The sequence below is a fragment of the Giraffa tippelskirchi genome, chromosome 10, assembly GCF_054371585.1.
Source record: "Giraffa tippelskirchi isolate mGirTip1 chromosome 10, T2T-mGirTip1v1.2.pri, whole genome shotgun sequence".
In the NCBI taxonomy this organism is placed as follows: Eukaryota; Metazoa; Chordata; class Mammalia; order Artiodactyla; family Giraffidae; genus Giraffa; species Giraffa tippelskirchi.
Window position 1 is genome coordinate 129,710,928 of NC_137284.1, and position 27,712 is coordinate 129,738,639.

General features: G+C 38.4%; 1 protein-coding gene across 2 annotated transcripts in view; it reads left to right on the plus strand.

Annotated features, from left to right (window-relative positions):
- Nucleotides 1–27,712, plus strand: part of CPED1 (cadherin like and PC-esterase domain containing 1) — a 316,761-nt gene that overhangs the window by 101,673 nt on the left and 187,376 nt on the right. For both annotated transcript variants that reach the window (XM_081535345.1, XM_081535344.1), the window contains 2 exons: nt 2,693–2,825; nt 4,606–4,774. In XM_081535345.1, the coding sequence (XP_081391471.1) occupies nt 2,693–2,825; nt 4,606–4,774 (302 nt within the window). The remainder of the gene's footprint in view (nt 1–2,692; nt 2,826–4,605; nt 4,775–27,712) is intronic.

A 27,712-nucleotide genomic window follows, 5' to 3' on the forward strand; every position in this document is an offset into this window, starting at 1 on the left:
TGGATTGAACTGGTCTATAGAGGAGATCTTGACAGATATGCCCAATAAGATTATGGGTTTCCCTAGTGGCTCAGATGGTAAAGAATTTGCCTGTAGTGCAGGAAGCCCAGGTTTGATCCTTTGGTCAGGAAGATACCCTGGAGAAGGGAATGGCTACCCACTCTGGTATTCTTGCCTGGAAAATTCCAGGGACAGAGAAGCCTGGTGGGCTACAGTCCATGGGGGTCACAAAGAGTCAGACATGACTGAAGCCACTTCGCACACATGCGATAACATTATAGGTTACAGTGACTACTAACAAATTTTTGACTCTGTTAAACAAGAACTTAGGATACTTAAAGCTTCCACACTTACTTATTAAAGCTTGATAAAATGTAGTTGCAGCTTTAAAAGATATTGATGGAACTTATTTTTAATTTTTAGCTGTAATCAAGGGAAGTGAAATAATTTTAGGTGTCGGGGGAGGTCTAATTAAAGTTGTGGGGATTTTTGTTTGATTTTTGTTTTAGAATTGTTCAAAGTAACCTCCAAACATGGAATGATATAATGGAATGTCTGATACATATATATGTATCACAAAAGGTAAAATTTACTTTAATCAATATTCAATTTTATTACTCAGTCACAGTTTCAGGGGCTGATTTGGAAATTTGACATATTCTTGGCAGTTCCTACATTGGATTCCTTCAACTACATGTTTAGGCTTCTCCACTTGAACGAAGATGGCATGAAATCATGTATTCTTTTGTCATATTTGCGGATTACTTCTTCAAAACCATTGAGCTCCTACCTTAGTGAAACACTTAATATGTTTAGGTTTTACAAAGTCACCTCTGCTTGGACTTCAAACTGGTGCTGTGCTTCCTGGTAGCAAAGGTAAAAGGGAAACGGAAAGTGTTAGTCACTTAGTCGTGTCCGACTCTTTGCGACCCGGACTATAGCCCACCAGGCTTCTCTGTCCATGGAATTCTCCAGGCAAGAATACTGGAGTGGGTTGCCATTTCCTTCTCTGGGGAACAACTGCCTGACCTAAGGATCAAACCCAGGCCTCCTACATTGCAGGCGGATTCTTTACCATCTGAGCCACCTGGAAAGCCCAAGGGGACCCTGTAGCTGCATGGGCCGGGAATCGAACCCTGGCCTCCTGCATAGTAGGTGAGAATTTTACCACTGAACCAGCCATGTCTATTTAGTTGCAGGGGCAGGAGGAAGAACACATATTTTCTTACTGCAAAGGTAAAGGGCTGTATTAATGCTTAAACTCTCTTGTAGTTGTGATGCTCAGGGAAAGAAATTACCTTAATGGCTCTTCATTGGTCACCTCCAGAAACAAGCAATTTGAATATTTCCTTTATTATGATATATTAGAATGTCATTAATAAGGAAGTCTTACAAATAGGCTATCATTTTTTGAGAAAGATCACACTGTGCTAAATAATGAGATAGGGGAATACATTGAACAGCTTGACTTCTGCTGACTTTTACTTAAGAGCATGAAGTGTTTTAAATTAGACTGTGTTAGTATTGATGAAACATTCACAAGACGGGAAATGATTTAAAGGCTTTATTTTATTTGGGAGCTAGATAAATTGTATAATTTAAAAGTAAAGCTCTATGACTTGGCAATAAGGAAACAACAACTCTTAATATGCTGTTAGAGAGAGCGAAATTGGGGCAACCTTTTTAGAAGGCAATTGAGTAATGTTGATCAAATTTACAATGCATTTACCCACTGACCCAACAATTACACATATAGATTTGAATTCATCCCTAGATAAATTTGTAAAAGTACACCAGATTAGATATTAAGAGTGTTCATTATAATATTTTTGAAATAGCAGAAGAAAAACATTACAAAAATAATCTAAATACACAGCAATAAGGGAATGGTTAAATTAAATATATTCATTAAATGGAACACCCCAAACCATTAAGAAGTATAAGGTAATTCTGTATATGCTGATATAGATATACAGAATTATCTTCTATCAATATGTGTTCATAAATAAGTTATCACTGTTGGTTTTTACTTTTATACACTTAAAAAACTCACTAAATAATATACTTAGAGAAGGAAATGGCAACCCACTCCAGTATTTTCTTTTCTGGAAAATACCATGGACAGAGGAGAGGAGCCTGGTGGGCTACAGTTCATGAGGTCTCAAAGAGTCGGACCTAACTGAGTGACTAAGCACAAATAATATTCTACAAAATAATGAAATACTCTTCTTGAGGTTATCAAGGTCAAGAAGCATGACAAACTGTAGCTTGTGAAGGACTGCATTGTCAGGAAGTCAACTCAAGTTGTCTCTGTACTATTCTCATCGCAAACAGAAGTCAGTTCTTACACCGCCATTCCCTGAATCCAGAGTGCATCTCTTAGCCGTACAGAAGATAGACCCTCCTGGGGAGGGAGAGGGAGACATTATATCTACTTCCCCTCCTGAGCAAGAAAATTTAAATGTTATTACAAATGTTTTACTAGTCTATGGTAAGAGAACATACAACTAAGCAAAGGCCTCTCTAAACATGCCTTCATGCTTGATGGATCTAACCTTGATTCAGAATGGAGAGAAAATTTGCTGCCTATTTCCCTTGGACCCAGGAGGTTAACATAGCAGTCTCTATTTTGGAAGCCACTTCAAAAGGAAACAATAAAATGACTGTCTTTTGCTTTTTTGAATCTTTCCAGAACTGCGACTTCTGGTGAGCCCTTCTGTGTGTCTGGATCAGAGCATACAATTAAAGCTGAGGACTTCAAGTCACCTTTTAAAAACACTGAAGTCACATACGTGGAAACCAGGGGACTGGAGACGTGAACAGCTGTAAGCTAATCATCTTGAATTGTTACGCCAGGCATGCATTTTAGAAGATAGCCAATAAGAAAAAAAGCACTAGACACATCTAGGGTTTTTACATGTTTGAAATTTTAGGTCTGTTACATAAATTTTCAACTATCTCTTCTTAATAAAGAATGCCACTGTCTATTTTCTTCTATACTAATTCAAACCTCTCTTGCCATAGAATAAACATTTGGGTAAATAGGACTCTTATCTAGAAAGTTACGTTAATGGAAATTGAATTTAAAAGCTTGACAGTGTGAAACTATAAAATTTAAACTTCCATTTTATATTCAAATAACACGCCTTAGTCTATGAGTATGGCTGAATGATTTTTTTTTTTCTAGTTATTTTTTTAGGGCTCTAAGAAAACAACTGTAGGGAACCAAGTTACTTAAGTTGCTTCCAGGGAAATGATTTTGTCATGTAGATAAATTACAGTGAAAAACTAAGAGATTTTAATTATCTTATCCAAGGCACAAAACAGTTTGCCTCATGTCATTTTATAAGTTTTAGGTAGTATTTGAAGAATCATATGCATTTCTGTTTATGTAGACTTCAAAAGATGAAATAGCACTCTCTTTTCATTGACCAAACCTAGATAATTGAAATACAGAAATAGGGTGCAGAAGAGAAAATAGCTATACATTTTGATTGGAGAAGGAAATGGCAACCCACTCCAGTATTCTTGCCTGGAGAATTCCATGGACAGAGGAGCCTGGTGGGCTACAGTCCATGGGGTCACAAAGAGTCAGACACGACTGAGCGATTCACACACACACACATACATTTTGGTACCATTTATGATGGATGTGGGCTTCCACGGTGACTCAGATGGTAAAGAATCTGTCTGTAATGTGGGAGTCATGGGTTCGATCCCTGGTTTGGATAGATCCCCTGGAGAAGGCAACGGCAACTCACTCCAGTATTTTTGCTTGGAGAATTGCATGGACAGAAGAGCCTGGCAGGCTATAGTCCATAGAGTCGAATCGCAAAGAGTAGGACACAACTGAGAGACTAGCAAACACACACATGATGAAAGTCTATTTGCTTCATCACAATATAGTCAACTAGTGGTTTTTTTTTTTCTCCTTTTTTACACTGAAGTGTTTCCTGAAACTTCATCCCTTAAATTAACCCTTAATGATCATGTTGTGTACATTATTGTGTGCATGCATGCTCAGATACTTCAGTCGTGCCCAACTCTTTGCAACCTCATGGACTGTAGCCCTCCAGGCTCCTCTGCCCATGGGGATTCTCCAGGCAAGAATACTGCAGTGGGTTGCCATGCCCTTCTCCAGGGGATCTTCCCAACCCAGGGATCAAACCCGCGTCTCTTATGTCTCCTGCATTAGCAAGCAGGTTCTTTACCACTAGCACCACCTGTGGATTATAAGTAGAATCAAATTAGTGGGGAAAGTATTTTGGCATACTTTTCATGGTCTCTCTACTACTGAGAAACAATATCTTGTAGAGGAAAAGATAGAGCAAAGGTAAACAAGGGCAGAACAGGAAGATTTCAGGGGTTTTCTAAACTTTTATATGTACTTCTTTTGTTGGGATGGTACCAGATGTGACTAAATGTAACACTTTTTTAGATCTTTAAACCTTTTTTTTTGGTATTATTTTAGCCTTTGTTTAGGGAAGCCCATACACTGAAGGGGTCCAAGGAGTAAAAGATGGGGTGTACAAAGTGCTGAGGTAATTTACAAATTACATACTCATTCCAAATTATGGAGCTTTAATTATGTTTTGTATTTTTTAGGAATCAAACCACAGCCCTTGCTCCACAAGAAACACTCTTGAGAGCCAAAGATTTATCTGTAATTCTTAAAGCATATGTACTGGTGACATCCTTAACTCCTCTGCGCGCATTCATTCATTCTACTGGCACGGTTTGGAATCCACCAAAGAAAAAACGCTTCACTGTCAAGGTAAAATTTCCATCAAAGCAGTTATTTCCCACAAAGTACACTGAAGATAAGTAAAGTGAGTTGGGCTGCCTTTTTTTGACCTTTATGATTATCAACTCCCATGGAACAAAGATTGTATCGTTTTATTGCTGCAAGCAGAGATTTTCATTTAATAAGTGTAGTTCAAAAATCACCTCAAAACAGCTTCACTCGGGATCACAAAGGCTACATCTTTTTTTTTTTTTCTCAATTTATCATTTTAGTCAGTCCTTTGACCCATTGTAAAGCTAGTTTTCAGCTATGGTCTGTTTTTCTTGACTTGACTTTCTACTTAAGAAAAATGTAGTCAGTGCAACAAAGGAAAATATAGTTTTGCCCTTATGCTTTTTGCTTTATTTTTAGGAAGCGTAGTGCCTATTTCATTTTGCCATTCAATATGGAATATTTGTTGAGTAAAAAACAATTCGGTCAAGGATGCCTGACATAGTAAGCCCTGATATAAAGCATGATGAGAAATTTTCAGGGAAGAACTTAATAATAACCTCCAAAAAGTTTAGTTATAAGAGGTAATTCAGCTTAGCTCAGTTGAAAATAAAGTCTAGTAAGAGTATATTGGATAAATTTTAAGGAGTTTCTGATTTTACAGAAATAATTGTTGAGATCACAAGTAAGAGGAAATACATACATGCTTTCTCCCACTTCCTCTTATCTGTTTTCTGAACAATTACTTCTGTAAAATCAAACAAAATGCCTTAAAAGAACAAATACCACACAATCCCACTTATAGAAGGAATCTAAACTAGTCAAACTCACAGGAGCAAAGAATACAATGGTGGATACCAGGGGCTGGAGAGGTGTTAGTCTAAGGGTATAAAATTTCAGTTATGCTAAATAAGGCCTAGAGATCTATATACTCACAGTATAGTGCCTATAGTTAATAATACTGAGATTTGCTAAGAGGATAGATTTTAAGTGTTCTTATCACTAAACAAATAAATAGGTAGGATGGAGGGAAACTTTTGGAGTGGATAGATATGTTTATAACTTGATTATGGTGATGGTTTCATGGGTGTATACGTATCTCTAAACTCATCATCTTGTATACATTAAATACGTACAGATTTTTGTATTCTAATCAGAATAAAATGGTTTAATAAAAAGAGAAGGCACAAGTAACTCTTATAGTTTCAAGAGATTTAAAAGTGACTATAATTGATACTTTTCAGAAGTTATCTTACATAAATGACACTCTAAGTTTTGGAAAATCTTCCAACAGTGAAAGATTTTTAAAAGGCATGTTTAAATATTGTCAATGAAAAAACAGATACGCATGATAAAAGATGCAAGGGTTACATTGCTTAGTAAAATAGATAACTGATATTGTAAGGAAATGGTGTTGATGACTTAGATCTTAAGGTTAGTTGAATTTAAGGACAATAACCAGTATTTTATATCAGTATACATGATTTTTAATTAATCATGAAAAACCGGAATCTAATTTAGTTTGTCTTTTGTGTTATCTCCTATAAGTCTTCACAGTGGCTATTTATATTCCCTAAGAACCTGTAATTAATTATTCTCCAATTGCCCTTTTCTGTTGAATTGTATGAAATTGCTGACAATTGTGACCTACAAAAAATTACAATTTCATATGATTCAACCAAGTAATTGGAACTTGGATATAGAGAGATACAAGAATCATATTCCTCAATTCATGTCACATTGATGTATTTGGAAACTGTTTGTTGAGCAGAGACCAGAATCCCTGTCCCTGTAGAACTTGCAACATCTGTGTGTGCAGTCTTCCTCTCTTGATTTATCTATTCTATTTATTACATTTTATTCCCGGTTCCCACTTAATTCTCCTTCCCCTCAAGTGTGAGTCACTTGGTCGTGACCGACTCTTTGTGACCCCATGGAGTGTAGCCCACCCAGATCCTCTGTCCGTGGAATTCTCCAGCAAAGAATACTGGAGTGGGTTGCTATGCCCTTCTCCAGGGGATCTTCCTGACTCAGGGATCAAACCTGGGTTTCCCGTATTGCAGGCGGATTCTTTACTGTCATCTGAGCCCAGGGAAGCCCCTCAAAGGCCATCATTATAATGACTTAATGTGTATCTTTTTGTTCATATTTTTGTAAAATAAGCTTCTTTATTTTGTTATACAAGTCAGTATTTTTAGTATATAAATTGTATTATATTAGATAATTTTTTTCTAACCTTTTTTTTTTTTAATGCCGCACTGTATACTTTTAGGAAGAAGCCATCCACATTGCTGTGTGTACATCTTCTGTGTTACTTTTCACTGATTTATAGTATTGCTAATGTGTATTCCATTGTATTTTACCTATCCACAGCTCCAGTGATAGACATCCTGATTGCTTCAACTCTTGGCTAAAGCAAACAATACTTCAAATGTACAAATCCTTCTGTTTGACTCTTTATGAATTTGCATATCATTTTCTGAAGAATATATACCCAGAGCTGGAATTGCTGGGTCATAAGATAGGGGTTCATTTGATAGAATTAAATAATGCCAGTTTGCCCTTCAGAATGCATATATCCATTTCCATGCCCCAACAATTAGGCCAATATTTGACCTTTTCCAGCTGTGTCAAGTGAAAAGTGGGAACTCGTTCTTGCAAATAGCTCAATTTGTCATCTGTTAACTTTATTATAGTGTTCTGTTTTGATTAGAAATCTTCAGCTGATTAATCAAATTAATTTTTTCCTTATGGTTCCTCTTCAGAGATTTGGTCTCAGAAATCATTTCTTATCTCTTAAGTCACAAAGGTGTGCTTCTCCATTTTTTTCCATTATCTTTATAATTTTTTCTGGACATATAAATATTTAATTCAATTAGAGTTCTACCTATGATGCAGTTTTTTTCTCTATATATAATTGGTTCTCATGAGCTAAAAACTTATCATTCCCTATGAATCCGACATCACATGTATAAGATTCCACCTGTATACGGGGATGCCTCTGGGATTTCTGTTCTGTTCCAGTTGGCCCACTTGTTTTTATTATTTTGGCAATATAAATATTTATTCATGCCTGACAGAGGAGGTTCATCTTTTTACTTTTTCTTTTCAAGATTAGGTTAACTATATGGTAGACATTTATTTCCTTATAAACATTTTATAATATCAAGTATACTTTTTAAATACTACTGAAATTTCAATATACAATAACATTGAATTTATAGTTTAATTTTTGAAGAATTGATTTTCATAATATTAAGTCTCTCTGTTATTCAGGTCATTTTATTTGTCCTTTGTTAGAGTTTGTTATTTTTTCCTCCACAGAGATCTTATATATTCTTGCTTAAACTTACTTCGAGATTCCCTAAAGTATTTTTTGATATTGGTTTTTAAATTATATTTTCCAGCTGGTTATTATTAGGATAGTGCATACATGCTAAGTTGCTTCAGTTGTGATTGACTCTTTGCAACCCTACGGACTGAAGCATGCCAGGCTCCTCTGTCCACGGGATTCTCCAGGCAAGAACACTAGAGTGGGTTGCCATTTCCCTCTCCTGGGGGGTCTTCCTGACCCAGGGATCAAACCCGTGTCTCTTTTGTCTCCAGCACTGGCAAGTGGGTTCTTTACCACTAGTGCCACCTGGGAAGCCCGTTATTAGGATATTGTGGGCGAATTCTTTCCCATCTGAGCCACAAGGGAAGCCCGTTATTAGGGTAGAGAAATTCTACCCTAATAGAAGTTTTTAGAGTAGAACTTCTGTTTGATAAACTTATTACAGTAAATTCATTATCAATATCATTGATTTTACTAGGTGTTTTATCTGTGAACAAGGCCATGTTAATCTCTTTTCTCTTTAATTCTTAGCTATCTTTTCTTCTTCTTTTTCTTGACTAATGTTGTCCAGGATAGCCAATACTATCTTTAAAAGTAGAATTGATAGTGTTCTTGAGTTGAGCATCTTTTAAGATGAACACATCTCAGGTTTCTCTGTTAAGTAAAATGCTTACAGTAGGTTTTTGGTATTTAACCTTTACAATCTCTGCCAAAGCAAGGAGAATAGTACAGTTAACTGCAGTGGGTCTATCATTACATTTCAGTTAATCATGGTTATCCTCATATTTATCTGGTGTATTTTGTTGCTAGATTTTTTTTTTATAAAACTTCCCTGCATAAATGAGCTAAAACCTATTTGATTATTCTGGACTATTTTCAGTACTCTGTTGGATTTATTTACAATTTTTATACCTATGTTCATAAATAATGTGGAGTTATATTTTTTTATGTTTCTCATATGATTTTTATAGTTTACATTATTTGTAGCTTCATAAAATTAAACTGGATAACGTTCACTCTTTTTCAGTTGTTTGGATCAGCTTATATAAGAGAGGAATTAGATTGCCCTCAAGAATTTGGTACAGGTCTCTTGAAAAACTAGATTTGAAGGGTTTTTTAAAAACAGCATTGACATTTCAATTTATTGAAAACATTTTGGTTGATTTTAAGTTCTCGATTTCTTCATGCACAATTTGGTATTTTGGGGGAGGGGTTACCAATTTCATCAAATTTTTAAATTCTTTAGTGTATAGTAGATTATAATGTTTTAATTTTTATATCTGTTGTGTTTATAGCTATTTCATCTTTTTCAGTTTATCCTTTGTAGATAAGCATTATGCATTTTCTTCTTATTTTCCTATTAAAATTGTCAAGTTTTTCTGCTGGTTGGTTAAATCTTTTTAAAAAAACTAGTTTTTTACTTTGTTAATCTTTTTCATCATTTTGATGTTGTTGTTCCCAGTTTCACAGATTTATGCTGTTATTCGCATCATTTCTTGGCTTCTAGTATTTTGTTTGCTTTATTGTCCCTTTTTAGTTTCTCATTTGAATGTTTGCCTCCTTTATGCTTAACATTTGTTTCCTGGCAAAAATGGCTAAAGCTATGCATTCCTTTTATGTCCTGCTTTAGTCATGTCTCATAAATTTTGAATTATCTAATTCTAAATACTTTTTAATATTCTTTACGATTGCCTTGTTTAGCTCAAGGTATTTGAGAACATATTCAATTTATAAACAAAGGATTCTTTTTCAGCTATCCTTTTGTTATGAATTCCTGATTTACTGCATTATTATCAGAGGACAAATCCTGTATGCTACTGGTATCTTGGAATTTATCCAGGCTTTCTTTTATTGACTAATAATATTTCTATTAAAAAAAAATCTTCCATGAGTGCTTGGAAAGAAAAACTCTACATGGGTATAGAATTCTATATATATTTAAAGGCTCACTTATTAATCATATTTTGCAAATACTTGATTTCTTCCTATTTGATCTAATAGTTGCTAAGTGGAATGTGTTAAGATCTCTGACTACAATTGTTGGTCTGTTTCTCCCTGTCATTCTGTTAGGTGAATGTTTGAAAGCCTGTTGTTTGTTAGCTATTTAGGATGGCTACAACTTCTTTTTCCACCGTTCCTCTTTGGGCGCATGTGCTCACTTGCTCAGTCGTGTCCAACTCTTTGCCACCCCATGGACTGTAGCCTGCCAGGCTCGTCTGTCCATGAATTTTTCAAGCAAGAATACTGGAGAGGGTTGCCATTTACTACTCTAGGGGGTCTTCCCAACCCAAGGATCGAATACCTGTCTTTTGAGTCTCCTGCATTGGCAGGTGGTTTCTTTACCACTGCGCTACCTGGGAAGCCCACAGTTCCTTTAGCCAGTATATTGAGCTTTCTTTTGTCTTAGAATACGACTGCTTAAATTCCGTTTTAGTCTATGTTAAGATTTTTGTGAATTTTCTTTTGGTTCATATTTTTGTTTTTGCGTATTTTTTTTAATTTTTCCCTTTTGACATGTCTTTGTAGTAAATGTATTTTTTAATAGCAAAATTTTGAAATTTATTGTTTTCACCCAATCTGAGAATCTTAATTTTTTAATTTATGATTTTTAATTGACTTGCATAGATTATTTAGGACTTATTCCTACTATCTTATTTTTTAAAATTTTCAGTGCATTCATTTGTTTCATTTAAAATATCTTTTTCCTGTTTTTCACTGTAGAGATGAAATTTTATTCTGTTAACTTAAAAGTTATATATTCTTAATGTGACATACTGTGGATATCCTTAATTTGAGACATACACTCATGCTTATTTTCTCCTATTAAGTTCTTAAATTTTAGTATCTTCCACTCTGCCCCTTCATGACTAATGTCTTTTGCTGTCTATACCACTTCTCCACATTCCATCATCACAGTGTAGATTTAAAAATTCTGATTGAAATAATCATTTGGGTGGGGTCATTTTCTTAAAAAACAAAGCCATAATTAAACTTTATCAAGGAATTTGTCACCTTCACATCCTCTGATTATTCACAACATCCTCCTAGATTTGCTTCTTTTCTTATCTGTGTTTTCAGTTTGAGCCCGAAGTCTTTACTCTTTAATTCTGGGGAATTTGTTTCCATTATTTCTTGTATTATTATTTTTTTTAATTAGTTTATTTTCTATTTTTTAACTTTACAATGTTGTATTTGTTTTGCCATACATTGACATGAATCCACCATGGGTGTACATGTTTTCCCCTTCCAGAACCCCCCTCCCACCTCCCTCCCCATCCCATCCCTCTGGGTCATCCCGGTGCACCAGCCCCGAGCACCCTGTGTCATGCATTGAACCTGGACTGGCAATTCATTTCACATATGATAATTTACATGCTTCCATGCCATTCTCCCATATCATCCCACCCTCGCCCTCTCCCCTAGAGTCCATAATACTGTTCTATTTATCTGTGTATCTTTTGATGTCTCGCATACAGGGTTATCTTTACCGATTGACTAGATACCATATATATGTGTTAGTATACAGGGTTATCTTTACCGATTGACTAGATACCATATATATGTGTTAGTATACTGTATTGGTGTTTTTCTTTCTGGCTTACTTCACTCTGTATAATAGGCTCCAGTTTCTTGTATTCTTTTTGCCACAGTGTTTTCATTGTTCAAATTTCGACCCCTTCATTTCATGTGCTAATACCCCTTAACTTGAGAAAGTGAAGTGGCTCAGTCATGTCCGACTCTTTGTGGCCCCATAGACTGTAGCCTACCAGGCTCCTCCGTCCATGGGATTTTCCAGGCAAGAGTACTAGAGTGGGTGGCCATTTCCTTCTCAACTTGAGAGCTATGTACATTTTTACTTACTGCTATTGATTTCTTGCTGTTTTTCCTCTTGATTATTTTTAATGATCCTTTTCTATATTTCATTTTCCTACCATCTACCGTTATTTCTAATATGAGGGTGTTAATCATGCTTATTTTAAATTCCTAACCCATTAATTTTATTCTTTTATAATTTTTTTAACTTCGTATTTTATATTGGGACCTAGTTGATTAACAGTGTTGTATTAGTTTCAGGTGTACAGCAAAGTGATTCCATTATACATATACATGTTTCTATTCTTTTTCAAATTCTTTTGACATTTAGGTTGTTACATGATATTGGTCAGAGTTCCCTGTACTATACAGTAGGTCCTTGTTGGTCATCGATTTTAAATATAGCAGTGGGTACATACCAATCCCAAACTCCCTAAATATTCCCTTCTACCCGCTCTTCCCCACTGGTAACCATAAATTCATTCTTTAAGTCTGTGAGTCTGTTTCTGTTTTGTAAATAAGTTCATTTGTATCATTTCTTTTTAGATTCTTCATATAAGCAAATACCACATTTCTCTTTCTCCGTCTGACTTCACTCATTATGACAATCTCTAGGTCCATCCACGTTGCTGCAAATGCCTAGCCCATTAATTTTAGAAGTCCAATGTGCTGTCCATTGCCACAGAGCCCCTAGTCCATTGGTTTTAGAAGCATGATATGTGGCATTTAGTTTATTACTTTCCTTTCGAGGTGGTTGTACTTTTCACGTGTGCCCTCTTTTGTCCTTTGAGCTTAAGTTATCCTTCAGATACTATTTATTCTAGTAGTTATCATATCAGGGGAAGACCAGGTAAATCCGAAAGGGATGAAAGACCTCCCTGGTGGTCCAGTGGTTAAGAATCCACCTTGCCATTCAGGGGATGCGGGTTCGATCCCTGCTGAGGAACTAAGGTCGAGCATGCTATGGAGCAGCTAAGCCCGCACACGACAACTACTGAGCCTGTGCATCACAGCTAGAGAGTCTGAGCACTGCAACTAAAGGTCTCACCTGCTGCAACTAAGACCCGATGCAGCCAAATAAATAAATGTTTTAAAAAAAACCCACAACAGCAACAAAAGAAGTTTGAAGGTGAGTTCCAGGCATTGTAAAAGCAGTTTTCATCCATCTCTCTCTGCCACCATGGTATCAGGTGACTTCTGTGTTCAGAATCTCACTCCCTTTAGGTAGAAGAGTCTTGGGAGGAGACAGTTCCCTTCATTATAATTCATCAACCTTGGGGTTTGGGAGAGAATGAGGTGGAGGAATGAATGCCAGATGTGATGTAATCCCACACATCTCATCAGCTCCTCACCTGAGTGAGACATTCAGCAACCTGAATCCTGTAGGCTTCACATCCCTAATAGAGAAGAAGCAGTCAGTGATTGTTCTCGGGGACCACCCAGGAGAGGCCGGAGGGAAGCAAAAATGCTTTACCGCAACCTGTTCTCTCAAATAAATCTCTGTCAACACTCTCCTCTAATTGCAGTCATCCCTGCCCATGGCAGCTCAGATGGTAAAGAATCTGTCTGCAATGCAATCCCTGGGTTGGAAAGATCCCCTAGAGTAGGAAATGGCAACCTTCTCCAGTATTCTTGCCTGGAGAATTCCATGGACAGAGGAGCCTGGCGGGCTACAGTCCATGGGGTCGCAAAGAGTTGGACACGACTGAGCAACTAACACTGCCCACGGCCACCACTGTCCCAGCCGGTTCAAACTATCTTTCAGAATCACTGTCACGCAAGTTTTGATTTGTTCTTTAGTTAAATTCATACTTCAGTCTCACTTAACCTATAAGTTCACCGTCTTGCTGGGAAACTGAAGCTCCTAGATATTCCAGGTAATTGTTTTTAAGTTGTTTTTTTTTTTTTTTTCTTTTTCCTTTATTTAAGCACCACATTCCCCCAACTCTGGTAGAAATGATAACGTGTTTTTTTGGTGAAAGTATTTCCTGAAGGAAAATTGTATGAAAGGAAAGCTCTTTGTGATTTGATTTTCTTTAGGTTTTCACGCTTTATTCACCGCGTTGTTTCTTCTTATTCATATCTTTGTCGTGTCTGCAGGATAGATGTGAGCTGCAGTCCTAGCACAGGAAAGCACGCAGTTCTTGTCATTTTCATCCTGTCCTTGAGATTTGTCTTTTCAAGATCTTGCCTGACTGTTCCAGACAATACTGTTATCTGCTCTCAAAGGGGAGGTAGTGCAGCTTCCTGGGTTAATGTGCCAGAGAGCAGTGATTTCCTTCTAGAGGGCAGAGTTATACTTCATGCTGCAGATAGATTCAGAAAGCCAGGGTCTATTTTTTTACCCTTCAACTGAAGTACTTATAGCTTCCGTTAAAACACATAGATTATACTTATCTGTTAAATCACTCACCCATCCTCCAAAATATAGCTTCTATGTGATATTTTTAGATGTGAAAAAATACATGGAAATGTTTTCAATGCTAATGTGACGGATAGGACCAAGACCTACTTTAAAGACTAACCATGTGATATGTGTGTGTGTTCGTGGCTCAGTCGTGTCTGACTTTCTTGCGACCCCGTGGACTGTATCCTGCCAGGCTCCTCTGTCCATGGAGTTCTCCAGGCAAGGATACTTGAGTGGGTTGCCATTCCCTTCTCCAGGGGATCTTCTGGACCCAGGGATTGAACCTAGGTCTCCTGCATTGTAGGCAGATTCTTTACCAATTGAGCTACTAGGGAAGCCCAACCAGGTGATATTTTATTAAATACTATTCTGAAAATTCCACAAGACATAATTTGTGTGTTTGTGTACTGAATCCTGAATCCTAGGGCTGAATCATTAGTGATTTATGCGCTGGGCAGTGAGGCAAACCCACTAAACTGGTTATCAGTGGCCATTTATAGAACACTCTGGCAGCTAAAGGAGTATGAAAGAAGTAACCAATTTAACTGTGAGCTCATTTATTTCCAATTAGGTCTGCTGCTGAGATACTCTATGTGGTAAAGCTTTAGAGAGAGTTGAAAAATATCATCAATGCAAATTTGAGAAATAATAGAAGTAGAAGCTTTATAAACTAAATTTTTCTAAAGTCCTCTTCTGACAGTAAGAAGAATTTAAAATATAAGTGTTTGAGATTTCCAAAGAATGTTCAAATGTACCAGGGGAGGATTGAAAAAGGGTAAGAAAATTAATGGCAAATGCAAGATTTGATGACTATATCTTATGATCCAGTGTTAAAACAACCATTTTTGCTGCTGTTAAGGCAATGTCATTTTCCTGGTGAATAAATCCAACTTCAAGCTATATTTTATTCAGAAATTTCTTCCCTGAAAAAAAACCCTCTCAATTCAATTATAAAACACTCCAGTTATACCTATGAATTGACCAATCAAACTCTTCCACAGCCATTCTAACTATAACTTTCAGTCAAATACATCCATGGCTGTCTTTAAACTCAGGTCATATAGATTAACTGGAAGAAATTTAAATTTGGTTCTTAGAGTGAAAAGACACAATTATCCCTTCATCCACTGTAAAGTTATCCAACAGAGAGGAAACTCTTATCTTGAACTTCTTTATGATGTCTGGAGATTCTTTATACCTGTGATCATAGCTGACTGCTTTGATGAAAATGTATTGCTGGAGTGACTTATGATTCCTGGCAAGAAGACCTAGCCAAAGCCTTATTTTGTCTAGCTGAGACATAACTTAAATGAATTCCTGTTTTGATCCACAATTCCATATTCAAAGATGTTCTTTTGTTGATATTTGGTATTCAAAAGTTACATGAGGATAATTCCTTGAATATAATCAGCTCTTGATAAATACTTGGGATGAATTCCATCAGCGATCATTGAAAAATGTTTAACCATGTGAAGAAATTGCCCAAGGCTATTTACTCCCTAACTGTTACAATTCAGCCCCTGTGTTTTGCAAGCATCTTCTAGTGGCCTTCTAGTAAATGTAATAGACAGATGTCATCATCTGAATTTCTAGGCAAGGCCACTTTGATAAAAACGGGAAAATACAGGACATTGCTGGCTTTGCTCAAGTCAGTATCTATGAGAATCATCTCTAGTGTAAACCAAAGTTAAAGCAAGCTCGTGCCCAGTCTCTAAATCACCAGCTGTCTACCCCCACTGCATTGGCCTTCGGGGGACCATTCTTCCATTTCCGGTGCCCGCAGTTCGATGGAATCAGCAGATGTGCACAGAGGAGAGAGTGAACCTTGGCAAAGAGGGGCATGTTGTTATTTACAAGGACCCCTTTTAATGGATGCATATATTTCTTATTCAGTTTTGGAAACATGACACAGTTGCAGGGATGAAGTTAGCCTCATTTGTCGTCGATATTTATGCTGTGCCTTTCATAATGTCAGATGGGATAGCTCATATATTCCCAAGGTAAAAATGAGTAATATCTTTGGAAGCAGGTATAAAGTTACAATACAGTTTTTCAACTTGAGGAAGTGTTCTTCTCCTGATTTTCATTTTACGTTTAAAACTGCAGACTATGGAACAGACCTTGTAAAAGACTTTTTCACTGAGCATCTGGCTCTTCTGTAGGCCTGGGAGATTTATGTCAGCTGTAGGAAGAATGTGAATAAAAGCCTGCTTCTGGGAGTTTGTAAAATGAGTTGATGTATTACTTAGTCTACTCTTGCTTGGATTAAATTTTAAAATTGCATCAAGGTGTTCATTTTTAAGTATGATTTTATATAAATAGGAATTATAGATAATTAAAGAAACATGTGACTAGAGCTGAATTACAATAAAAACCCAAATAATAATCGCAAAATTAACACTTATCTAATCAACCCACACTGATGTTAAATACTATTTCAGATCTGTTTGCTCTAGAAAAAGAATGATTAGTTTGCAACTGCACAGGATTTTAAAGTGCATAAATGCAAAACAATGTTATGCTGTTGATGGCATTGGTGTGTTGAAGGCAGCTTTATCTCTTGTGCTGAAAACTTTCATTTCTTTTCTTTCATTCACTCACTCATTTCCACCTTGTTCCATAAAAGCTTTCAAGTAATTCTGTACATTCATTCATTTATTCTTGTATGGAATCTGGATTATTAGCCTAAATATGAAGAAAAGTATTCATTAATTATGGTCACATTTACTTGATCCAAAATGACCATTTAAACATATGACCCTGAGCTTTCAGAACTGTAGGCAAACTCTGGAGAGTGCCAGGAGCACAAAAAATATTAGTCAATGAATGATTGTCTATCATTACCATTTTTACTAAAGGTATCTTATTAATTGTAACTTGCTAAAAACTGAAATTTTAAGAAATATTTGAGTAGATTCTTACAACAGAGAATAAATAGAATGAATTTATATAAACCATCTTTGTTAATTGTTATCTCTTCTGAACTAATGTAGTGAACTGATATAATTATCTGATATGGGCACATTCTATGTATGCATTGTAGTGACAACATAAAGGTGAAACCTAATCCTAATGAATACTTTGCTAATTATTATTTCCTTTAATGCAAAAAAAACCAATGGACAAGTGTCAATTATCTATCCAGAAAAATGGGGGTTACCTGATATTCAGGGACTTCGGTGTGAGATCAGGTGAGGTAAGTGAATGCATTCGGGAAGCTTAAGAGATGGAAGACCTCGGTGGTATTTTGAGATTTAGGGTTTTTGCCTGCTCCTTGTGGCTCAGCTGGTCAAGAATCCGCCTGCAATGCGGGAGACCTGTGCTCGATCCCTGGGTTGGGAAGATCCCCTGGAGAAGGGAAAGGGTACCCACTCCAGTATTCTAGCCTGGAGAATTCCATGGACTGTATAGTCCGTGGGGTCGCAAAGAGTCGGACACGACTGAGCGACTTTCACTTCACGTCTCTTCACTTTCCACCTCACAGCCCTCTTGCCCGTCTTATTCAAAACGCACTTCTCCATGGCGCCATCTAGTGGACATCTGGGTGGGAATGAGGAAGACGTCCAGGATTTGCAAAGACCAAGTGTCATTTCTCCAAGCTGGAGTCTAGAAGTCCATGGCCTGTGGACATAATAGGAGCTCTTATAAATTAGTCTATGAAGGCTCTTCCTCTTTCTGTCATTAACCCATACAGATGTATTGCCTTGATTTCTGTTACACTTCGCTGATCAGAAGATTATTAAAAAAACAAGTGTTTAGACTAAAAAATGAGCTTGAAAAATGAGGTCTCTTGTAAGTAATGTTCTAAAGCAGTTTAAGCATCCACAGAGAACACCATCCTAATTTTTCAGTTTCTCATTATTTCTTCAATAGGTGAGCTAGCTAAGCCAGGAAGATAGTCAAAGACAGAGGCACTATAATCTCTTCCTTTGTGCGTGTGTGCATGCTAAGTCACTAGTCGTGTCTGACTTTGCGACCCTATGGACTGTAGTCCTCCAGACTTCCTGTCCATGAGATTCTCCATGCAAGAATACTGGAGTGGGTTGTCATGGGGATCTCCTCCAGGGGATCTTCCCGACCCAGGGATCGAACTCATGTCTCTTATGTCTCCTGCATTGGAAAGCAGGTTCTTTACCACTAGTGTCACCTGGGAAGCCCAGTCTCTTCCTTCACTAACTCCAAATGACAAAGATTCGTTAAGATGAATCTTTGGGTAGTGGACCCACAAATCAAGGCAAAACTCTGCCATCTTCCTAATGTTTTCCGTTTCTGAGAAGGCACCAAGAGAGTTGCTAAATTTAATTTTATAACCTTGATTCCTGGACTTTGACAACAAGGCCCACCTGAGTTTTGCATCCCTGTGGTAATATTCAGGATCTTCTGAGGACAGTAAAATATATTGGGAGGAAAAAAAATCAGATAAAGTAAAGGAAAGAATCAAGAGAACAAAAACTAAGCAGAAAAATTTACTTGCCTAAATACTTGAAAAATTCTTGAAAGAAGAGATTCTGTTTATTTTTTATTAAAAAAAACCCTTCAGTACTTGACACAATACTTAATACTCAGCAGGCAGAAGGGAGAGAAATGGCTTGGACTAGAGACTCCACTCATCAAATTGCTGAAAATAATAATCAGTAATAACCCCTTTACAAAATGTGATGTGAATGCAAACTAATAATAGTGAAGACAATGACAGTAAATATCACTAAAATTTAATTACCTTAATGCTTAAGTTTATTCTAAAATATATACCCAGTGGAGAAGACAGGTGATATTTATATTTTCACATTAGGTAGAGAAACAAAATAACTGCACCAGTATGTTTTGAAGATTATTGCATGTTTGTCATTTTAAACATTTCTATTAACAATTTCCTTTATTCGTTGAGATGTATCTCTAAGGCTGTGACAAACTCTAGATACAAAATATTCCCAGATGTGCCAACTAGGTAAGACTGATTTGTCTGCTAAAGGAAGCCAGACTTTTGCTCCCTTCAGGAGAAAATCTGACTTGCATTTGTCTTATATGATTTATGCATTGTAAGTTTAAGAAGAAATACAGCCTTTTCCCTCCCATATATTAAAATGTGGCTTCAAATTTGAAAGAAACTGCAGTCTTCTCAGAAACCGACATTGCTATGTGATGAGACAAAACAAAAATACCGTATTGCCCCCAAGTGGTCTTTGTAGGTATTTCCTGCACCATCCAACAGTGAAGGAAAAAGAGAAAGCAAAAATACCGTACTTGGATAGCAAATCTTTGACCATTTTCTTTCACTGGATTATACATACTTATTCTTTAAAAATCATTTGATAATCCATGTTGTGGTAGTACGGATTTATTGCTAAGTAGAGATTCTGAATGGTAGTAAATCGTCAGTGCAATTTAAATTGCCTAGGTTGCACAATTATTTGGATATCAACATTTGTAAGTCACAGGGGATTGTTTTCCATTTAAGAAGATTTTGCAATACACAATTTTTAAAAAATTACTGTAAAGTTATCACTAGCACGTTCAACTGAGCATTTGAGAGCACATTATTTTTATCCACGTATCTTTTTGTGTACTTCTATTTGATTTCAACTTGAACCTCAAATTGGTTTTTAACCTGAATTTCTTTGAATTATATAGGTGACCTAGTATTGTGAGGTGGAACTGGAAGTTTATCTTTCATTTCTCTGAATGTTGCTGAGGCAGACGAAGATGGATTCTTTCTCAGGATTCTGCACATATGCATCATGCTATATTCTATACGTACTATAATATACAAACTATTTGTTTGCTTTTTAAAGTTCTCTTTGGAGCATCTTCCAGTAAAGGAGACATTCTCTGACTTCCTCATTTCCTGACATGGAGCATCCCCACACCCCTCACTCTATCCTCTGTCTCATAACAGCTTGTCCTCTCTCCCTCACCTCTGTACTTAAACCTAGTTAGTAAAACCTCTGTGAAGCATGTTTTACCATTTGGAGAAAGGGACTGCCAACAAGAGAGGGATTTCAGGTATCCCTACGTATTTGTTGTTGTTGTTCTTCAGTCATTAAGTCATGTCCGACTCTTTGCAACCCCACGCACTGCAGCATGCCAGGCTCCCTGTCCTTCACTATCTCCTGGAGTTTTCTCAAACTCATGTCCATTGAGTCCATGAGGGTATCTAACCATCTCATCCTCTTCTCTTTTTGCCTTTGGTCTTTCCCAGCATCAAGGTGTTTTCCAGTGAGTCGGTTCTTTGCATCAGATGGCCAAAGTATTGTAGCTTATGTATCTATACGTGGTCGTGTACCCCTCTAAACCAGTTTCCTGATGCCTGGTGTCTATAGTCTTCCAGAATCCAATAGTTCCAGCCATCACAGTCTCCTCTACCTGTTTTAAAAAACTACTGTTCCAAAATGATTTCTACCAGAAATTTGATTCCAGATGTATTTGGAAGGCAGGAGGATTTTTCCACATACTTGATTACCCAAATCATCTGCGCAAAGAATATGTCCTCAAGTAACAGAGAGTGAAATTATCACGCTAAACTCAGAAGTCACGGAAGAAAAACATTATGCTGAGGAAATATATTACATTTTCATGCTTTCCAGGAGTTACTGTTAAAGTAAAAAGAAATGTGATTTTAAAATATGAATAGGACAATGATGACATCTTTCAGGCTGAGTGAGAAGCATATATCCAGTTGCATTTTCACTCTAAAGGAGAGAGAAATAAATCCCTAGTACTGGGTTTGTAGTGCTGGATCTACAGAACTAAAAAGAAAAACCCCAAAGCATGACCTCTAGGGGCCTAAGAATGGATGTGCAGTAAGAAGATCCTTGTACCAACTCTGTGAACTCAGGCCAGTCTTTGGACCTCTCTGAACCACTTTTTCTATCTGAAAAATAAGACTAGTTTCCTATGGGTTAAATGAGTCTTTTGATTCCTTCTGCAGATATTTACTGGGCACTTCTCATATGCTAGACATTGTATTAGGTTCCACTGATAAGGCAATAAACAAGATGAAGGCCTTTCTTTCCTGGAGTTTATTCTTCTGTTGAATGGTAGTTGAAATACAGATAAAAACTAATTATACATATACAAAGAGATCCAGATAATAACTTCTTTACAATTTAGAATGCTCACTTTGCATTTACAATTATTACAAAACATTGGCTGTATCCCTTGTGTTGTACCATACATCCTTGAGCCTTATACCAGTGCTTTGAACCTCCCTCTCCCCTACTTGTGTATTGCCGTCTGACTTACTTCACTTGGCATAATGCAGATTTTTAATGTAGCTAAGAATGCAGTGACAAAAGATGATGTGTAGAAAGTGATGGAATTGCCCACTTTAGGAGAGGTAGAAAGATCTCCTGGACCAGGTGACATTTGAGCTGGAATTCATGGAGAAGTCTGAGTGTCCTCAGAAGAGCTAGTGGCCAAACATCCCCAGCGAAGACCCCATTCCAATGCCCTGAGGTAGAAGAGTCCTGTCATCATCACAGTGGCGTTGCGTGGTCTGCCTTTTCACGGCCACTCGGCCTCTGTGTGGAGAACAGATTGAAGAGGATTGTCAGTGGAGACAGAACCGTCAGTTACGAGGCATCTAGGGGAAGAGGATGGTGGCTTGGATGTGTTGTTGAGCCGTGGTCTGGAAGAGAGAAATTGATGACCCCTTTTGGAAGGCAAAACAAGAGTCACCGATGAGAGGGAGAGGCTAGATGGAGAGGGCTCAAAGAGGAACCATCATATGACTAGTGATGCTCTTTCCTGAGACAGAGCGTGTGGAAGGGAGTGGACGGAGAAATGGGAAGTGAGGAAGTTGAGGCAGAAGAGAAGGTCCTGCTCTCCTGGCAGATCACCCATCCCCATTGTCTGGTTGGTAGGCCTCCTTTGCTCCTAATCTCCCTGAGAGCGCCACACAGATTAAATTCTCGCCTTAGAATTTGGTGTTTCTTTTTCCCTGCTCATGTTCTTCCCCGCCTTTCTCCTCCCCATCCCTCTCTCCCTCCTGCCATTTCCAAGAGAGGTATCCCATCACTTCTAAGATATAAAGCGATGAATATCTGTCTGAGAAGAATAACTAGTTGCTCATCCTTCCCAGGGTTAATAGGCCAGTCCCAGGTGTCCAGGTTCCTATTACTGTAAAACAGCCCAGGCAGAAGTGCCTGCTTCTCAGTCACTGTGGGTTCAAAGGTTATTTTCAAAAAGATGGTACCTCAACTCCCAGATCATTTCCCTTGGAGGATAGTCGGAAGATCAAGTGCATTGTATTTTGATAAGAGGGTGAGAAGAGGATGCCTAGGAATCTGAGCATGTAGAAAGGGTTTGGGGTGGAAGCCAGAGTGAGGCTGGACGTGTTTGAAATGAAGAAGCCAAACCAGAAGCAGCAGGCATTCGACTGAGCATTCTAGGCACTAAAAATGAAGACGCGTGAAGCTCTTAGATCACCTTTTCCCTCACATGGAAAGTTGATGAATGAAAGAAATGCAGAGAAATTTCTTCTCTTTTTATCAAAAAGAGAAGAAAACAAGACAAGTTAAACACAGAAAAAAGCAAATTGTTTCTTGACACAACAAATCACCCCTAAACATAGTGGCTTTGTGCAACTAATGGTTACTATTTCTCATGACTCTGTGGGTTCGCTGGGTAGGCTCTGTTGAGCTCTGCAGGCAGCTGGTGGGGCCAAATGATCTAGCTTGGCCTCACTCGCATGCTTGCCTGTTGGCTGGATATCATCTGGGGCCACGTCTTGGCCACGTGTTTCTCATCATCCAGCAGGGACTCTGTGTTCTTTTATAAGGTGGCATTGTCTGGGTGGCCAAGAATAGCAAGTGAGCCAGGCCTAAAGGCCGAATTCTTTTCAAGTGTTTGTTTGTGTAGTGGGTTAAACAGTTGACCCCCAAAGGATATTTTTGTTATTGTTGTTGTTCAGTCGCCAAGCCGTGTCTGACTCTTTGTGACCCCACGGACTGTAGCACTTCGGGCCTCCTTATCCCCCACCATCTCCCAGACTTTGAGTTCATGTCCTTTGAATCGGTGATGCCATCCAACCACCTCATCCTGTATTGCCCTGTTCTCCTTCTGCCTTCAATCTTTCCCAGCATCATGGTGTTTCCCAGTGATATGCAAAGGATATGTCCATGTCCTGACAACCAGAACCTGTGAACATGACCTTATTTGGAAAAGGACCCTGGCAGATGTCGTTCAGTTAATGTCTCAAATTGAGATCGTCCTGGATTATCCAAGTGGGCCCTAAATCCAATGACACACGCCCCTATAAATAACAGGAAGGCAAAGGGAGATTTGACACACAGATAGAAGAAGAGAAGACACACAGAGGAGAAGGTTATTTAAGATGGAGGTGGAGGTTCGTTACATACCCACAAGCCAAGGAAAGTCTATAGCCACAGGAAGCTGGGAGAAATGGAGAATAGAGTGTCTCCTGGAGCATTAGGAGAGAATGTGCCCCTACTGATGCCTCGAGTTTAGACTTTTGACCTCCAGGAAACTTGAGACAATACGTGTCTGTTGCTTCCCCCCCTTATTTGTGGGGTTTTATTTATTTGTTACTTAATTTTTATTGGAGTATAGTTACTTTACAATGTTATGTTACTTCTACTGTACAGAAAAATGAATCAGCCATAGGTATACATATCTGTTGTTTAGTCACTAAGGTATGTCCAGCTCTTTTGCAACCACATGAACTGGAGCCCATCAGGCTCTTCTGTCCTTGGGATTTCCCATGGCAAGAATACTGGAGTGGGTTGCCATTTCCTCCTCTAGGGAGGAGGTTCCTTCCCAACCTAGGGACTGAAGCCGCATCTCCTGCATTGGCAGGCAGATTCTTTACCACTGAGTCACCAGGGCCAATCACAGACTGGTTCAAAATTGGGAAAGGAGTATGTTAAGGCTGTATATTGTCACCCTGCTTACTTAGCTTATACGCAGAGTACATGATGAGAAATGCTGAGGTAGATGGATCACAAGCTGAAATCAAGATTGCCAGGAGAAATATCAACAACTTCAGATATATAGATGAAACCAATCTAATGGCAGAAAACAGAGGAGTTAAAGAGCCTCTTGGTGAAGGTGAAAGAGGGAAGTGAAAAAACTGGCTTAAAACAAAGATCATGGCATCTGGTTCCCTCACTTCATGGCAAATAGATGGGGTAACAATGGAAACAGTGGCAGATTTCATTTTCTTGGTCTCTAAAATCACTGCAGCCATGAAATTAAAAGACTCTTGCTCCCGGGGAAGGAAAGATATGACAAACCTAGACGGTGTATTACAAAGCAGAGACATCACTTTGCCAACAGAGGTCCATATAGTCAAAGCTGTGATTTCTCCAATGGCCATGTATGGGTATGAGAGTTGGACCATAAAGAAGGCTGAGTGCCAAAGAATTGATGCTTTCGAGTTGTGGTGCTGGAGAAGACTCTTGAGAGTCCCTTGGACTGCAAGGAGATCAAACCAGTCAATCCTTAAGGAAATGACCCTTGAAATATTCATTGAAAGGACTGATACTGAAGCTGAAGCTCCAATACTTCGGCCACCTGATGCGAAGAGCCAACTCATTGGAAAAGACCCTGATGCTGGGGAAGATTGAAGGCAGGAGGAGAAGGGGATGACAGAGGATGAGATGGTTGGATGGCGTCACCGACTCAATGGACATGAGTTTGAGCAAGCTCCAGGAGATGGTGGAGGACAGGGAATCCTGGCGTGCTGCAGTCCATGGGGTTGCAAAGAGTCGGACATGACTGAGCAACTGAACAACAGCAGCAACACCAGGGCCATGACATATATCCCTTTTCTTTTGGACTTTCCTCCCATTTAGGACACCACAGAGCACCTGTTAATAGAGCTCACTGTGTTGCACAATGTGTTCCCTTCAGCTGTCTATTTTATACATAGTATCAATAGCGTGTATACCTCAATCCCAGTCTCGAGTCTGACTCCAGAGTCGTATGTTGGTTTAAGTCACCATGTTTGAGGTAAATTGTCACAGAAGCCCCAAGAAAAGAAAACAGTTTACATCACCTTTGCTAATGTCCCATTACCAAAGAATATCACATGGCTCAGCCAGGGTTCAGTGAGTCAAGAAATAGACCCCACCTCTGCATGAGAGGAAGTGGTGTGCCGACGGGAGTGGAAAGAATTTTCGGCCAGGTTTTGCAAACTGCCACATCAATGAAAAGAAAGATTTTCACATTAAAGCAGATTAACAGCAGCTTTCGCCCGATAGAATTTAAATGGGAGAACAGAGTAATATTCAAATTAGGGGCAGGAGACAAAGAGGAAAATGGAGGGGAAGGCGCTGTAGGTGAGGATGAAACTTTTAATGATTGTGTCTGCCCATCATAAAGAAAAGTGGAGGAAAAAAATCTCCCTGTAATAAGTGGTGGGAAATCAGGGTGTTTAATCTCAGTGTCTTCTTGCATGTGTATAATTTTTATGTTTGATTATGTAGTCAAAAATAAAGGAAAAACCATGTTGATGATTTCTGTGATCTTTCATAGTCACTTCAGCTCAGTTGTGTTCTGAAATTGTTGAAAGGGTACCTATGTGCTGGAAATACGGAGAGGGACTCAAGAGAGAAATGTTCGTTTTTGCCTTCAAGGTGCTCTCCTGTGAGTGGGAGAGAAAGACTTACGTCAACTGAAAAAAAAATGCTGTTTCACTGACACATATTTATAAGTAATTCTAATAAGAACTGAGTGCAGTAAATGCCTAGTTTGCAGGGATAGTCAAGAGTCAGAATTATTCCAGTCTGGAGAAAGTGAGGTAGTTTTCATAAAATAAGTGGTATTTTAGCTGAGCTTGGAAAAATGAGTAGGGTTTCTTTAGAAGTAGGGAGAGGATGTTTGCATTTCCTTTGGATAAACATCATGAAGCACGCAGGTGGAAGGTGGGTTATAGACTCAGAAATATGAGCTGCTTTCATTGGCAGGAATGTGTATGTATTCCAGGGTGGAAGAATCCTAGGGTAGCCTGAAGTAGGAAAGATGGAGAAAGAAAGAGGATAAGGCCTCGGGATTGTGGAGTCAGAGTGGGGACCAGAAGAGCTATGTTGGGATCAGAACATGAAGGTTCTGAATTTCATGCACAGTAGAATGTAAAAGGGGCTTCCCCAGTGGCTCAGCTGTAAAGAATCTGCCTGCAATGCAGAGTCAGAAAGATTCCCCTGGAGGAGGGCACAGCAACTCACTCTAGTAGTCTTGCCTGGAGAATCCCGTGGACAGAGGAGCCTGGTGGACTAAAGTCCAAGTGGTCACAAAGAGCTGGACATGACTGAATAGACTGAGCATGCACAAACAGAATGTAAAAGGACCCCACTGTTATTTTATACATCTGAATGTATTCTCATACATGGTCTCATTTGATACTTTTAAGAACCCTGGGAGATAGGGTGCTATGTTCCTCACCCATCCATTTCCCATGGATGAGGAAATGAAGATTCATGATTTAGTAAAGATGACAGAGCTAACAAATGTGATTAGAATTAGGACTCAGATCTCCAGTGAATAAAATATCTCTTAATTACTGCTTCACTCCTTGCAGTGTTAGGCCATGCCCTGTGTGCCCTCCATAAAGCATGCTGACTGCTGGACACAAGAGCTCAGTGCCCAGGGCAAGTATCTGTATGCTTAAGTCCTCATGCTCTGATGAACTGGAAGTGCAAAAAAAGACATACTTGATTCTGTAAAAGCAAAGTTGGATATTTATAAAAGAATCAATTTAGGAAAACTGCAGGTGGATTAAATGTGATGTAACAACTTTCAGGGGGCTTCTCAGGTGACTCAGTGGTAAAGAATCCGCCTGCCAATGCAGGAGAGGCAGATTTGATCCCTGGGTTGAGAAGATCCCCTGGAGAAGGAAATGGCAACCCATTCCAGTATTCTTGCCAGGAGAATCCCATGGACAGAGGAACCTGGCAGGCTACAGGCCATGGGGTTGCAAGAGTTGGGCACAACTTAGCAACTGAACAACCATAACTACAACTTTCAGAGTTTGAGGGGGTGGCATTGCAAGACCTAGAAAGATTCTGCTGAGATTTCTTTGCAAGTATCTTTATATTCTTGCTTTAATTGCAGTTGTAACCCTCTCATGGGTGGGGTTTCTGTAAGTTAGATAACTGGCAATTCCAATCAGTTGACCCATAGGCTTGGCTTTATAAGACTAACAAAGAAATATACGTTCATGTTTTCTAAATTAAAATGTTTAAGAATAGCATATGTCACTTTTTGAGCTCTGATATAAAAATAGCTGTCCCTTTGTAGCAGAAAGGGTAAAAAGGCTTCTGCTGTTTATTTTACCACCTTCTGTAAATATTCGGGACATCTAACCTTGATGATTTGAACTGTGCTTCATAAAGATGACTCTGGCAGCAAAGAAGGAGTAAATGATTTGGGGGTAGGGAAAGCAAAAGTTAGTAGTCAAGACCAC